Here is a 16457-nt window from a genome sequence, read left to right as displayed (position 1 = left end):
ACCGCCCGTCCACGGTCCTTACGGCTAGCTCCAATAGGCCTCTCCTGCAGACGGTCACCACCGTCTGCCAACCTTGCTGTACCGTCCGGGCCACACACCCGGACCAACTTCAGATCGCTCTACTACCACTTCACTTCTCTGCAACTAATCTGAAACCCAACTTCTCTGTTTTTCCCGCCCATAGGACTGTGAACTCTTCAGTGGGCGGAACCAACCGCCTGGCCCACCCCCTGGTGTGGACATCAGCCCCTGGTGGGAGGCAACAAGGATTTTTGTTTGACTTTGGTGTGCCTGACTGGGGGTGTGGGGTGTGTTGGTGTAGTGCTTGTGACGTCCTGGCTTGTCCAGGGGGCCACATTCCGCCTTAGTAAAATGCAGACCGTCCGCGGGCTGCCCGTCGATCACCGGTTTTATTTTCACAGCTGGAAAAGACAATAAAACGGTAAAACACATATATACATTTGCAATCTTCCCACATCGGGAGGTACATACTTAAAGGTTACTAACGGTGTTGGCTTCCGCTCTCTCCCACCCAAGCAACCTGGCCCTGATGCTGCCCCTAAGCAAATGGGCAGCACCCCTTGACCCCAGTCCAGCACAAGTTGCCCGAGCGGGTTCTGTCCTTTTCAGGGGACCCACGTCCATGGGGAACCCCTGAAACCCCCAGAGGATCGCCACCGGTTGCGGTAGTGGCGGGCCTGGGCCATCTCTTTCCTCCAGGCCCATCCTCCAAATCAGCCTCTCCGGAGGCGGTAACGGTAAATGCCATAAACATATTTATTTACAAACCACAAGTTCGTTGTTGCCCTGCCAGTTCTCGGGCTTGTCCGTAGCAGTTTCTACGCATTGGTCTCAAACAGTCCCCACGGGGACAACAGTTGCCGGCAACGACCGGTGCAAATCAAGGTTTGTAAATCTGGTGACATCTTCGGTTTATTCTTATCATTCATCAACTTTCAAAACGGTACTTTCAACACACAATACTGGTGGTCCCAACGGGGACAACTTGCAACGGGACTCCGCTGCCCTTTCTCCGACTCTTCTGCTGAGGCGGCCTCATCCTCTGCCACCAACATATCGAACATGCAGTGGCAGGCCTGCTGTGAGAGGGGTGCCCGGTATCCGTTCCCACCGGTGCGCGGAGTGTAATAAACCACCGACTCCCCCTCGTAATGGAGACGCTCACTCGCCTCCTCGAGCTCAGGGGTGGGCTCGGCGCCGGGGCCAGAGTCGTTATCCTTCATCCCTGCGCCAGGCGGGTTGCCGCCAGCTGCCGCAGTCTCCAGGCCCCCGACATCCAGCACATCAGATTCAGCTGTAGTAACACGGGGCAGCAGATCGGGTTGGTCAACACTGAGGTGCCTCATAAGTAACGGCAGGGACGATGCGAGGGCCGAGATGGGACCGGGCCCCCCAGCCGCAGTGGCCGGTCCTGGTAGGACATGGGGACGTGGGTTACCCATCGGCTCCGTCACATCTGCTCCCATCCCATACATTGGGGCAGTTGCAACCAGCGTTTCCACCTCATTGGTCCACTGCTCCATCATGAGGTATATCTGATGTTGCTGGCGTCGGTTGAACTCGACTACTCTGGCCTTCATCCACGCCACGGTCCCGGGCTCGGGCACAGCGCCTGGTGCCATCCTGACCGGGGCCTCTGATGCATCTTCATGAAGGGGCCGCGGTCTCGGCGGTTCCCACAGGAGTGATTCAAGGCGGCCCTGCGCGTCTGCAGCCAGTCGGTCCGCCGGGGCGGATTGGCAGGGTATCGCTACCGGTTGGACGGGTAGCGGGCCTAGTGGCGGGGCGGCAGCAGCTAACACGGGTAGCGGGGGAGGAGGCAGGGTGAGCGGGTGCAGGCCGGGCCCCTCAGCCGCAGTGGCCGATCCTTCGGGAATACTGTGGCGTGGGTCTCTTACCCGCTCCTCCAAATCCTCCTCCACCTCGCATCTCCGCATCGCAGCCACCACGTCCGCCATGTCGGTCTCCCACTCCTCCAGGAGGAGCTGCACGTGGGCCTGCAGACGGTCACTCAGCGGGGCGGTCCGGTCCCTCAATCACGCTGCCGTGCCGGGCGCGGGGGCTTCATCGTTGGGAGTTGGACTGTGCATCTCGGCAATGAGGTTTTCCAGGAACCCAGTATCGCTGCAGAGTCCTGGCGTCCCTGCTTTTATAGCCGCGGTCTACATGCGGCCAGACGCCATCAGTCCCCCTTAGTCTTTTTCCGGCTCCTCCTCTACAGGGGCGGGGTTTCAGCTTTCGCGCCTCCACTGCTCGAGGAGACGCTCGAGCGGGGATTTTTCGCGCCCAAGATGGCGGCTTCTCAAATTTTTCGGCTGGACACCTCCGGCAGTCACAAGGCACACCTCTACTAGACGGCTGAGCGGTAAGATCCTGTTCGTGATGCCAAGTTGTTGCGGGCGGAGGAGGGGACGCTGCGCTCTCCCACTGCTCGGGTCCGGCTGCTGCTGCTATTGCTCGGTGGTGGCTCGAGCAGTGGGCCGGATCCCGGGGACTCGAGCGGCGTTCCTCGCCCGTGAGTGAAAAGGGGAATGGTTTTGGGGATTTATTGTCCGTGACACCAACCACGGTTGTGGTGAAGTTGTGACACCACCGCTGCTCTGAACGGGGATCCCGGGAGCGGTGACAGGGAGCAGCTTGGATGTTGTTTTCTCCCCTCCGTGGGTAGGGGGGTTGGTTGTCCCGGGGCCCGGTGAGGGGTAGGGATGGATGGCAGGCAGGCTACGGGGCCTGGTGAGGTGCAGGGTCGCGGGGGCAACGCTGTGCCGCACGGCACGGTGGTACTCACTCAGCCAATGATGTACACAAAGTCTCTGGTAAAACAAACGGCTGGATGGATGGGTCCCACAGACGGCTGCGGTGTTTTCCTCCCGGCAGTTTGATGGTGACTGCCTTTCCCTGCACCTATGTAGAATGTACGGTTCCAATGGGTTCCCACCGGTAACCCGCTCCCCAGCTTGAAGGTTGCTGAAGGAGCCCATTTTGCCCACAGGCTCTGGCCCTGGGAACTGTAGCCTTGGCGGTGACTGTGTTTTCCTCTCCTGCCGGATGGTGCTGGCTTCTCTTTGCGTACATGTCCAGTACCGCCGGGCCACCGCCCGTCCACGGTCCTTACGGCTAGCTCCAATAGGCCTCTCCTGCAGACGGTCACCACCGTCTGCCAACCTTGCTGTACCGTCCGGGCCACACACCCAACTTCAGATCGCTCTACTACCACTTCACTTCTCTGCAACTAATCTGAAACCCAACTTCTCTGTTTTTCCCGTCTCCAGGACTGTGAACTCTTCGGTGGGCGGGACCAACCGCCTGGCCCACCCCCTGGTGTGGACATCAGCCCCTGGAGGGAGGCAACAAGGATTTTTGTTTGACTTTGGTGTGCCTGACCGGGGGTGTGGGGTGTGTTGGTGTAGTGCTTGTGACGTCCTGGCTTGTCCAGGGCGCCACATATTCATCCTGAATGCAGTAACACTCTTTATGGAGCAGTGTCCCCGCTGTTTACTGATGTGACAGGGGCTCATGCTGTTTACCCCAAGGGGTATAAGATCAGGGCTGGTCAGGATCAGGGCAAGGAAGACGGCCCAGATAACCTCACCATCGGAGGTAACTCTGAGATTAGGGATCCCTAGCCTAAGGGCCAGTCTAGGAGCCCCTGTCCCCTGCTCTCCACACTCACCATGACAACTTTATTACAAGGGGACATCCTTACCTTGGACTTCTGGATAATTACTGATTATAATCAGGCAGAAATTCAAGGTTCTACTGGTTGTCTCATTGCCAGCTCCCAGGACGGCCATGATGGTCAATATAAGGCTGGTCTCATTGAAATTACTCTCTGACCTGTTTTCCTCCTGTTAAAGAGATATAAGATGTCAGGATTAAATCAGTCACTGGTTAGGTACAATGTCGTCATCGAGAGAAATCTGAGGCTCCATAGATGATCCTTGTAAAAATGTAATCTTTAGTCCAAATAAAAAAAAATCACTATAACGATGAGCCAAAAGAAAGGCAACGTTTCAACCATATGGCTGTCACGAGGGTACCACATCGGAGTGTTCTCCCCTCTATTTCTGCTGTCTGGAGGGCACTTGCACATGTTAATACTGCTGGCAGTGCAGATTCTCTTAGGTCTGGTGCTGCAAGGGTTAAGTAGTACTTCTGATTTCCTAAATCAGGATGAAAAGCTGGACCTCAGCTGTTCTGAGTTCCCTATTCACCTCTATTACAAAGTCTCACCTCTCAGCTCAGGGAGTTGCCAGTGATAGGTTTGTTTAGCTAGCCTCAGTATTGAACCTGTGAGCTAAGGACCTTAAAGTTGTTTTGGGAGCATAGCCGGAGATTCATGTGTAGAAGTTGTGTGATGTTTTCCCTTCCTTTATGCCCATTTCAGTTTGCCTCACTTGCCCGTTCCCTTTACTCCTTCCTGTAATTTGGAGTGCCTTGTACGATTGCTTTTTCTTTTACCCTTGTCTGTCTCATCCTCTCTTTGTCTTTACCTAAAGTGGGTCTAGCTTTCCAGCTGCCATGCACACTAGACAGGACTGTGTCCAGGGAAAGACAAGGATTGGAACGTGATCACCTCACTGGGTGAAATAACCTATCTAGGGATGTCAGGGAGCTCAGGGCCGCGTAGGGTAAGTGTGAGGGGTTGCCCCCTACCTATCTTTTCCTAGTGGCAGGGCATCACTTTCACTGTCTCACCTTGCAACAATCTTGGTGGAGCGTGACAACCAGGAGCACAAGAGTCCAGACAGGATGGCAGGTAAAGAAGCGATGCGAAGCACTAAGGCCCAAACAGTTTGGCCAATAAATAAACAACGGGAAGGACCAGTCCAGGGCCCAGACAGTATGGCTAGTGAAGAAGCAATGGGAAGGACCAGTCCAGGGGCCAGATAGTATGGTCAGTGAGGAAGCAATGCGAAGGACCAGTCCAGGGGCCAGATAGTATGGCCAGTAAAGAAGCCAAGGGAAGCACTAGTGCTGCGACAATATAGCCAGTGAAGAAACAATAGTAAGTATCAATCCAGTTAACAGACAGTATGGCAAGTAAAGAAGCAATGGGAATCACCAGTTCAGAGCCCAGACAATGTGGTTAGAGAAGAAGCAATGTGAAGCACCATTCCAGAGACCAGACATTATGGTTAGAGAAGAAGCAATGTGAAGCACCATTCCAGAGACCAGATATTATGGTTAGAGAGGAAGCAATGTGAAGCACCATTCCAGAGACCAGACATTATGGTTAGAGAAGAAGCAATGTGAAGCACCATTCCAGAGACCAGACATTATGGTTAGAGAAGAAGCAATGTGAAGCACCATTCCAGAGACCAGATATTATGGTTAGAGAGGAAGCAATGTGAAGCACCATTCCGGAGACCAGATATTATGGTTAGAGAAGAAGCAATGTGAAGCACCATTCCGGAGACCAGATATTATGGTTAGAGAGGAAGCAATGTGAAGCACCATTCCAGAGACCAGATATTATGGTTAGAGAAGAAGCAATGTGAAGCACCATTCCGGAGACCAGATATTATAGTTAGAGAAGAAGGAATGAGCAGTGCCAGTCCAGGAACCAATCAGTATAGTTAGTGATGAAGCAATGGCAAGTACCAGTCCAGAGCCCAGACAGTATGGCCAGTGAGGAAGCAATGGGAAGCACCAATACAGGGCCAAGACATACGGCTCATGAAGAAGCAATGGAAAACACCAGTTCAGGGCTCAGCCAGTATGGCCAGTGATGAAGCAATAAAAGGGCCAGTCCAGGGCCCAGACAGTATGGTTAGTGAACAAGTAATAGGAAGCATCAGTCCACTGTCCAGACAGTATGGCAAGTAAAGAAGCAATGGGAAGCACCAGGGCCCAGACAGAATGACCAGTAAGGAAGCAATGGGAAGGACCAGTTGAGGGCCCAGACAGTATGGCCAGGAAAGAAGTTATGTTGGTAGAGATGAGCAAACTTGTTAAAGAAAGGTTCGCCATTCTCAAATTTGGCACAAGCCTTGGCTTGTTCAGGTCAGGATTGGATTCATAAACACTTTTCTTAAAAATCGGCAAAGTTTTGCTTTGTTGGGTAACTTTTCGTGTTTACACTATTGCAGAACCATCAACTTCCGGCCCCATCACAGCCATGTCAAGTATTTACCTGGCTGTGATTGGCCAGGGAAAACACTCTAAAAAAAAAAAAGGAAGCAAAATGTTTAAAGCAGGACATACTAGTCTCCGCGTGGCTGTAACACTACTTACAGGTCCGCTCATTAACCCTGTTATTGGTTGCAGTCAGACCGTGCCCCCACCCTGTGTGACAGCGTTTGTGATTTATTGGAATCAGCCATGCTATCTGCGTACCTCTAGTGTAAAAATAAATAAATAAATTACCATAGGGTCCCTGTTACGGGGGGCTGTCTGATAATAACTTAAAGGAGTATCAGACAGTCAGGGTCCACCGTGCAAAGACTCTGCTGCAGACTATGGCAGAGTGCAATACCTCTGTTAACTCACAGAAGGATATAATAAGTAAGTAAAACAATTCCTCCCTTACTTGGAGGGTGTGTGGAATGATCTCTGTTAATAATCACAGAGACAAAGGCAATGTGTGCGAAATGGCACCTACCTAGGTCCGCTCTTCTAGTGGTGCAAAAGAGACGAACAGCAGCGTAAGCCGCACAAAGCTCCTACCTGCGTTCGCTCCACTAGTGTGCGAGGACACGAACCACTAGATATGGCACCTGCCTAGGTCCGCTCTTCTAGTGGTGCAAAAGAGACGAACAGCAGCGTAAGCCGCACAAAGCTCCTACCTCTGTTCGCTCCCCTAGTGTGCGAGGATACGAACAACTGCCAGACGCAGTATAAGGAACGTTACCCTAGCGGCAACGTCCACCTACGAGTCGAACCACAAGGCCCAGCCAGACCATGTGCCTCAGGCACCTGCCTATGTCCGCTCCCCTAAGAGGTAAGGATACGGACAGCAGCCGAAGCTGTAAGGTATAAGAACGCTACCCTGCCGGTAGCGCTCACCTAGCATAGACAGAGGAATGCCTAGAGGAACGCGCACAGAGCGTCTACTCTTATGCATGAACCAAGAGGACTGAGCGCCATGCGGCGTGTGTCAGGGTCTTATATAGACTCTGTGCCTCATCCAAGATGGAGGACACCAGAGCCAATCCGCTGCCAGAACGACAGGAGTGACGTCATGCTGGCCTATCACCGAGCAAGGCATCACAAGCACATGACCAGCGACCAATCGGCATAGAAGGTGTCAGAGACATGTGACCTCGTGTCAGCGATGATGTCACCCGCACATGTGCAATGGCTCCAAGATAGGACTTAGTCTCCGGCGCTCGCACATGTGCAGTAGCAAGAAATCTGGACTTAGTCTCCAGCGCTCGCACATGTGCAGTAGCAAAAAATCTGGACATAGTCTCCAGTGCTCGCAGCAACCGTAACAGTACCTCCCCCTCAAGGGCCCCCCTCCCGGCGACGCAGGTAATCGGCAACTAAGTCGGGAGCATGGACAGCCTCCTCAGGCTCCCAAGAGCGATGTTCCGGGCCGTAACCCTCCCAATCTATCAAGAAGAACCTGCGCCCTCTAACCATCTTAGAACCAACTATGGCTCGTACCTCATAGCTAGAGCGAGAGGAATCAGAGGCAGGAGAGTGCACTTCACGAGCGTGAGGTAAAATAGCCGGCTTTAGCAGTGAGACATGGAATTTGTCATGAATCCTAAGATGGACGGGTAACTTCAATTGGTAGACTACAGGATTTACCTGTCGAAGAACCTCATAAGGACCCAGGAAGCGAGGAGCAAATTTGACAGAGCTCACTCTAAGTCTCACGTGTTTTGCAGAGAGCCACACAAAGTCCCCTGGAGAAAAGACAGGAGCCGGGCGACGAAACCGATCGGACACCGTCTTCATACGGTCCTTAGCTGCTTGGATTGACTCTTGAGTCCGATCCCAAACCTCTCTGGCATTAGTTGCCCAGTCGGCCACAAGAGGAGAAGGTGCAGCAGCAGGAAACGGTACCGGTACCCTAGGGTGTTGCCCATTATTGAGTACGAACGGTGTCTGCCCAGTGGCCTCAGCCAGTAAATTGTTAAGGGCAAATTCTGCCTAGGGTAGGAGGGAGCACCAGTTATCGTGGTTCTCAGCAACAAAGTGTCGAAGGTATATAATCATAGATTGATTGGTACGTTCAACCAAACCATTGGTCTCCGGATGGTATGCCGAAGAGAGATTCAACTCAATTTGCAGAAGGCTACAAAGATCTCGCCAGAAACGGGAAGTAAATTGCGGGCCTCTATCACAAATGATACGATCTGGCATCCCGTGAAGCCTAAAGACATGCTTGAGGAATAGTTTGGCTAGTACCCTGGAAGATGGGATTCTCGATAACGGTACGAGATGAACCATCCGGGAGAAATGGTCCGTAATGACCCACACAAATCTATGTCCCTGTGAACATGGAAGATCACCCACAAAGTCCGTGCCTACCACCTCCCATGGTCTATCTGGCACTGGTAAAGGATGCAAGAGCCCAGCCGGTCTCTGCCGTAATGGACGGTTGCGAGCACACGAGTAGCAGGAACCGACATATCTCTTGACGTGGCTGGCTAAGTGTTGCCACCAATACCACCTCTCCAGTAACTCTCGTGTCCGCCTAATACCAAAATGCCCACCCACCTTTGAGGTGTGGGCCCATGACAGTATATCATTCTATCGATCAGGCGGAACAAAGGTCTTGCCCGGTGGGATTTGGTCTAACGTCACAGGGGAGAGCGTATGAAAAACCCTGGAGGGAAGGATAAGACGAGGTTCGTCAATCTCTTCCTGGGTAGAAAGCATAGAGCGAGACAGGGCGTCTGCCTTGTTATTCTTACTCCCAGACAGATAGTTGATGGAGAAGTGAAAGCGGGAGAAAAACAAGGACCAGCGGGCTTGGCGAGGATTCAGACGCTGAGCGGTTTGTAAGTACGTCAGATTCTTATGGTCTGTATAGACCTGGAAAGGATGTTTCGCTCCTTCCAGCAAGTGACGCCACTCCTCCAAGGCTAATCTCAAGGCGAGCAGTTCCCTATCCCCAATGGTATAGTTTCTCTCTGCCGGTGAAAAGGTTTTCGCAAAGAAGAAACACGGCCTTTTTCTACCTGCACCGTTCTTTTGATACAAGACCGCACCAGCACCCACTGAAGAGGCATCAACCTCTAAGAGGAAGGGCTTACTCTCATCGGGTCTTTGAAGAACGGGTGCAGTTGAAAAGTGTCTTTTTACTGCCTCAAAAGCCTGAGATGTCTCAGTAGACCAGGCTTTGGGATTAGCACCTTTCTTAGTCAAGGCCACCAAAGGGGCCACCAAAGTAGAAAAATGGGGTATGAACTGCCTGTAATAATTTATGAATCCTAAGAAGCGTTGCACCGCCTTCAAGGAATGAGGTTCGGACCATTGCAGGACAGCAGAGAGCTTCGCAGGATCCATAGCCAGGCCCTCTTGTGAGATAATGTAACCCAAAAAAGGCAATGAGGACTGCTCGAATACACATTTCTCGAGTTTAGCAAACAATGAGTGCTCCCTTAAACGGGAAAGGACACGAACGACATCCTGACGATGAGTCTCCAGATCAGGAGAAAAAATCAGGATGTCGTCCAGATACACCACTACTGAGGATAACAGTAAATCCCTGAACACATCGTTTACGAAGTCCTGAAATACTGCGGGTGCATTACATAACCTAAAAGGCATGACGAGGTATTCATAGTGACCGTCTCGGGTGTTAAAAGCGGTCTTCCATTCGTCACCCTTTCGAATTCGTACCAAGTTATACGCACCCCGCAGATCCAACTTCGTAAAAACTTGAGCTCCTCTCAGTCTGTCAAAGAGCTCCGAAATTAAAGGTAATGGGTATTTGTTCTTTATTGTGATTGCGTTGAGACCCCTGTAATCTATGCAGGGACGCAAATCACCCTCTTTCTTCCGAACAAAGAAAAACCCAGCTCCCGCGGGAGAGACAGACTTACGAATGAACCCCTTCTCTAAACTCTCTCTTATATAGGTCGACATGGCCTCCGACTCAGGTATCGACAGGGGGTAAACCCTGCCTTTAGGTGGAACCGAACCTGGGATAAGGTCTATAGCACAGTCATACGGCCTATGGGGTGGAAGAACCTCAGCACCCTGTTTGGAGAACACGTCAGCGAAATCCAGATAGGGTGTAGGTATGGGAGAGAGATCAGTAGATGCAACCGCAATGACCTTAGGTGGTAAGGGAAGACATCGGGACTGACATTTCGAACCCCAACTAATAATGCTGTCAGACTCCCAGTCAATGTGAGGAGCATGAGTCCGAAGCCATGGGAGACCCAGAAGGACGTCGTCTATACCCTCAGGCAAAACAAGAAAAGAAATCTCCTCTATGTGACCCTGAGACAGGGAAAGGCGCAAGGGAACTGTCCTCAATGTAATGGAGTCAGACAACATAGTTCCATTAACAACACGGACAGGAATAGGCGCCTCTAACATGATAGAGGGAATATTGTGTCCCTTTACAAATCCTGAGGACACAAAAGTCCCGTCAGCTCCGGAATCCACAAAAGCCATAATAGGCCATGTACTCTCAGATAACGAGAGCTGACCTGAGATACAACACTTAGACGTCTCAAGTAACCCCCCTCTAATGGTTACTAGGCCAGGGAGTTTCCCTGACGACTAGGACACTTGTTGGCATAGTGCCCAGCCTGACGACATACGTAACATATAGGAGGACCAGACTTGCGTAGTCTGGAGAACGTATGACCTAACTCCATAGGAGTGGGAGATGTTTCAGATGCTGAGGAAGATGGTAGTGGACCCTCAACAACTGGAATAGCCCGATGCTTAGGGCGTGAGGAAGAGACCTCGAGTCTACGTTCCTTATGGCGTACATCGATCCTCGTTGCTACTGTGATCAAGTCCTCCAGAGAAGCAGGGACCTCACGAGTAGCAAGAGCATCCTTGACATAGCCTGCCAACCCTCTCCAGAAGATAGGAATCAACACCTTCTCTGGCCAATCTAGTTCTGCCACCAGAGTTCTAAAAGCAATGGCATAAGAACTAGTGGATAACGAACCCTGAGATAGATCTAATAGTCTCAGGGCCGCATCATGGGTAACCTGCGGACCCATGAATACCGCCTTAAGAGCATCAAGAAAGTCTTGATGTCTCAGAGTAACCACATCAGAGCGCTCCCATAGGGGAGTCGCCCATTCTAAGGCTTTGTCCTGAAGTAAGGAGATGATAAAGCCTACTCTGGACCTCTCCGTAGAGAAGCGAGAAGAGTTGACCTCTAGGTGTATCTGACACTGACTAATGAAACCACGACATGATCTGGCATCGCCAGAATATCTGTTTGGCAGAGCAAGTCGAGGATCATGTGCAGATGTCACCATGGTCTGAGGTTTATCCTCTATACTCTTGAGCCGTGACTCAAGTACTTGTATGTAACGGTGTAACTGCTGATATTCTGCCATAACTGCCAGACCCTTGGCTCAGTCCTAATGTTATGGGGGGCTGTCTGATAATAACTTAAAGGAGTATCAGACAGTCAGGGTCCACCGTGCAAAGACTCTGCTGCAGACTATGGCAGAGTGCAATACCTCTGTTAGCTCACAGAAGGATATAATAAGTGAGTAAAGCAATTCCTCCCTTACTTGGAGGGTGTGTGGAATGATCTCTGTTAATAATCACAGAGACAAAGGCAATGTGTGCGAAATGGCACCTACCTAGGTCCGCTCTTCTAGTGGTGCAAAAGAGACGAACAGCAGCGTAAGCCACACAAAGCTCCTACCTGCGTTCGCTCCACTAGTGTGCGAGGACACGAACCACTAGATATGGCACCTGCCTAGGTCCGCTCTTCTAGTGGTGCAAAAGAGACGAACAGCAGCGTAAGCCGCACAAAGCTCCTACCTGCGTTCGCTCCACTAGTGTGCGAGGACACGAACCACTAGATATGCCACCTGCCTAGGTCCGCTCTTCTAGTGGTGCAAAAGAGACGAACAGCAGCGTAAGCCGCACAAAGCTCCTACCTCTGTTCGCTCCCCTAGTGTGCGAGGATACGAACAACTGCCAGACGCAGTATAAGGAACGTTACCCTAGCGGCAACGTCCACCTACGAGTCGAACCACAAGGCCCAGCCAGACCATGTGCCTCAGGCACCTGCCTATGTCCGCTCCCCTAAGAGGTAAGGATACGGACAGCAGCCGAAGCTGTAAGGTATAAGAACGCTACCCTGCCGGTAGCGCTCACCTAGCATAGACAGAGGAATGCCTAGAGGAACGCGCACAGAGCGTCTACTCTTATGCATGAACCAAGAGGACTGAGCGCCATGCGGCGTGTGTCAGGGTCTTATATAGACTCTGTGCCTCATCCAAGATGGAGGACACCAGAGCCAATCCGCTGCCAGAACGACAGGAGTGACGTCATGCTGGCCTATCACCGAGCAAGGCATCACAAGCACATGACCAGCGACCAATCGGCATAGAAGGTGTCAGAGACATGTGACCTCGTGTCAGCGATGATGTCACCCGCACATGTGCAATGGCTCCAAGATAGGACTTAGTCTCCGGCGCTCGCACATGTGCAGTAGCAAGAAATCTGGACTTAGTCTCCAGCGCTCGCACATGTGCAGTAGCAAAAAATCTGGACATAGTCTCCAGTGCTCGCAGCAACCGTAACAGTCCCCCTATATATAGATACCCATCGCAGATAAAGCATATGGCTACTGGCTGGAGCACTCAGCCATGTGTTTATCTTTGCTGTATATCAAAATAAGAGGGTCCCTATGCAGCTTTTTTTAAAAAAAAATAATTAAATAATAAACTGGCATGCGGTCCCCCTCAAATTTTAATACTCAACCATGATACAGCCAACAGCTGAGGGCTGGTATTCTCAGGCTGGAGACACCCAAGGTTATGGGCCCGGGCCCCCAGCCTATAAATTGCAGCCCACAGCAAACCAGAATTGGTCGTATCCATCTCGATTGTCCTTGCGCTGTGAGAATCGGGATAATATAAGGGATTAGTGACAGCTCACAGCTGCCACTAAGCCCTAGACTAGTAATGGGAGGCAACTATGAGACCCTTCATTTACTAATCCTATAAGTAAAAAGAAATCAACACAGACACCAAAATAATTCTTTATTTGAAATAAAATACAAAAAAACCCCTCTTTCTCCAATTTATTAACCCCCAAACATCTAGTTCTGATGTGATCTACATGAGGTCCCACGACGATCCTGGCTCTGCTCCATACTGAAGACACAGTGCACAGGCACAGAACATGAAAGCCCGCTGTGACTTCAGGCATAGACTGACTGACCAGCAGCTGTAAGCGGTGACAGCATTCAGTTTATCTCCGAACACAGCTGGAGGTTCCTCCGGTATTTCAACTGTGACCACAGGTAAAGTGACCTCAGGTAACTTCATTTAACTTAGTGACCTCACCTAAGGTGAACTCATTCAGTTAAATGAGAACTGCATCTCCTGGCAGAAAACCATGGGTTTTTTTGCCAAGAAATACAGATATGGTGCTAAAATTTATAAACCAAATTCCTGCACCAAATCTGCATCTTCTGGCAAAAAAAAACCCCACAAAAATGGTTTTGACTTGGTTTCAGTGCGGTTTTCTGCCAGGAGATGCAAATTTGGTAACGAAATCTGGTGCAGACATTTCAGCACCAAATTTGCATCTCCTGGCAAAAAATCACACTGATACAGCATCAAAACTGTTTTTCCACGTTCTTTTGCCAAGTGATGCAGATTTATTACTGAACTTTACATCCTATTCCTGCGCCAAATCAGCATCTTCTGGCAAAAATTCACATCAATGCGTTTTTTTTGTCAGAAGATTGAGATTTGGTGCAGGAATATGGTGTATAAATTTCAGTACCAAATCTGCATCTCTTGGCAAAAAAACCCACAGTTTTCTGCCAGGAGATGCAGGTCTGATTGAACTCACCTGAGGGGAGTTCAATGATTTATTTGTGGTGAGTTTTCATGTGGTCACAGGTGGGATACCGTGGGAATCTCCAGTTGTGACAACATATAAACTCAGTGATGTCACCGCTAACAGCTGCGGCTCAGTCTCTGCCTGAAGCCACAGAATGGGGTCATGTTCTATAATGTGCCCGCACGCTGTGATTTCAGTATGTAGCAGAGCCAGGATCTTCGTGGGACGTCATGTGGATTTTTTCGGATCTGGGTGTTTAGGGTTAATAAATTGAAGACAGAGGATCTGTTTTTTTTGTATTGTATTTCAAATAAAGGATTTTTTTGGTGTTTGTGTTTATTTCTTTTCCCTTCCAGATTAGTAAATGAGGGGGACTCATAGACACCTCTCATTACTAACCTAGACCATAGTGGCAGCTGTGAGCTGGCATTAGCCCCTTATATTATCCCGATAGCCACAACACCAGGGCAACTGGGATAAGCCGGTTAAAGTGCATATAATAAATGAGACAATTCTGGGTAGCTGTGGGCTGCTAATTTTAGACTGTATAACCATGGTCTCCTCAATCTGAGAATACTAGCACTCAATTGTCGGCTTTATCTTGGCTGAGTATCAAATTTGGGGAAGGACTACACACAGTTTTTTAAAATTATTTATTTATTTAAATAATTTAGAAAAAGCCGCATGGGTTCCCTCATATTTTGATACACAGCCAAGATATGCACACGGCTCGGGGCTGAAGCCTGTAGCCGTCTGCTTTATATGTGCTGGGTATCAATATACGGGAGACCATACACCAATTTTTTTTAAATTTAGTTATTTTTACACTCCATTAGGACACCCACACAGCGTTTGTGACTCCAAGCAATCACAGACGCTGTCACACAGGTTGGTTGCGCACTCTGACTGCTTACTAACATATACGTTTTGCCTCACATTAAATTCAATAGTGTTCAGATATGTTCTTTGAGCTGTTCGGAGAACACCAGGAAAATCTGTGAACATAAACCGAGCCAAACCTTGATAGGTTCGCTCATCTCTAATGGTAAGGTCCAGTAGAGAGCGCTGACAGTATTACCAGTGAAGAAGCAATGGGATGGACCAGTCCAAGGCCCAGACAGTGTGGTTAGTGAATATGCAATGGGAAGCACCAGTCCAGGAACCAAACAGTATGGTTTGTGAAGAAGCAATGCGAAGCACCAGACCAGGGCCTAGATAGTATGGCCAGTAAAGAAGCAATGAGAAGCACAAGTACAGGGCCAAGACAATATGGCTTGTGAAGAAGCAATATGAAACACCAATTCAGGGCTCAGTCTGTATGATTAGTAAAGAAGCAATGGGAAGCACTAGTCTAGTGCCAAGACAGTATGGCCAGTGAGGAAGCAATGGGAAGCACCAGTCTAGTGCCAAGACAGAATGGCCAGTGAGGAAGCAATGGGAAGCACCAGTCTAGTGCCAAGAGAGTATGGCCAGTGATGAAGCAATGGGAAGCACCAGTCTAGTGCCAAGACAGTATGGCCAGTGAGGAAGCAATGGGAAGCACCAGTCTAGTGCCAAGAGAGTATGGCCAGTGATGAAGCAATGGGAAGCACCAGTCTAGTGCCAAGACAGTATGGCCAGTGAGGAAGCAATGGGAAGCACCAGTCTAGTGCCAAGACAGTATGGCCAGTGAGGAAGCAATGGGAAGCACCAGTCTAGTGCCAAGACAGTATGGCCAGTGAGGAAGCAATGGGAAGCACCAGTCTAGTGCCAAGAGAGTATGGCCAGTGATGAAGCAATGGGAAGCACCAGTCTAGTGCCAAGACAGTATGGCCAGTGAGGAAGCAATGGGAAGCACCAGTCTAGTGCCAAGAGAGTATGGCCAGTGATGAAGCAATGGGAAGCACCAGTCTAGTGCCAAGACAGTATGGCCAGTGAGGAAGCAATGGGAAGCACCAGTCTAGTGCCAAGACAGTATGGCCAGTGAGGAAGCAATGGGAAGCACCAGTCTAGTGCCAAGACAGTATGGCCAGTGAGGAAGCAATGGGAAGCACCAGTCTAGTGCCAAGAGAGTATGGCCAGTGATGAAGCAATGGGAAGCACCAGTCTAGTGCCAAGACAGTATGGCCAGTGAGGAAGCAATGGGAAGCACCAGTCTAGTGCCAAGAGAGTATGGCCAGTGATGAAGCAATGGGAAGCACCAGTCTAGTGCCAAGACAGTATGGCCAGTGAGGAAGCAATGGGAAGCACCAGTCTAGTGCCAAGACAGTATGGCCAGTGAGGAAGCAATGGGAAGCACCAGTCTAGTGCCAAGACAGTATGGCCAGTGAGGAAGCAATGGGAAGCACCAGTCTAGTGCCAAGAGAGTATGGCCAGTGATGAAGCAATGGGAAGCACCAGTCTAGTGCCAAGACAGTATGGCCAGTGAGGAAGCAATGGGAAGCACCAGTCTAGTGCCAAGAGAGTATGGCCAGTGATGAAGCAATGGG

General features: G+C 50.4%; 1 protein-coding gene across 1 annotated transcript in view; it reads right to left on the bottom strand.

The window, feature by feature from the left end:
* Positions 1–16457, bottom strand: part of LOC142316936 (cytochrome P450 2C8-like) — a 107932-nt gene that overhangs the window by 35605 nt on the left and 55870 nt on the right. The window contains exon 6 of the mRNA XM_075352719.1: positions 3728–3869. Coding sequence (XP_075208834.1) covers positions 3728–3869 — 142 coding nt within the window. The remainder of the gene's footprint in view (positions 1–3727; positions 3870–16457) is intronic.

Source organism: Anomaloglossus baeobatrachus, chromosome 6 (genome assembly GCF_048569485.1).
Source record: "Anomaloglossus baeobatrachus isolate aAnoBae1 chromosome 6, aAnoBae1.hap1, whole genome shotgun sequence".
In the NCBI taxonomy this organism is placed as follows: Eukaryota; Metazoa; Chordata; class Amphibia; order Anura; family Aromobatidae; genus Anomaloglossus; species Anomaloglossus baeobatrachus.
The sequence above is the reverse complement of the archived record's forward strand: the minus strand, read 5'-3'. Positions and strand labels throughout refer to the sequence as shown.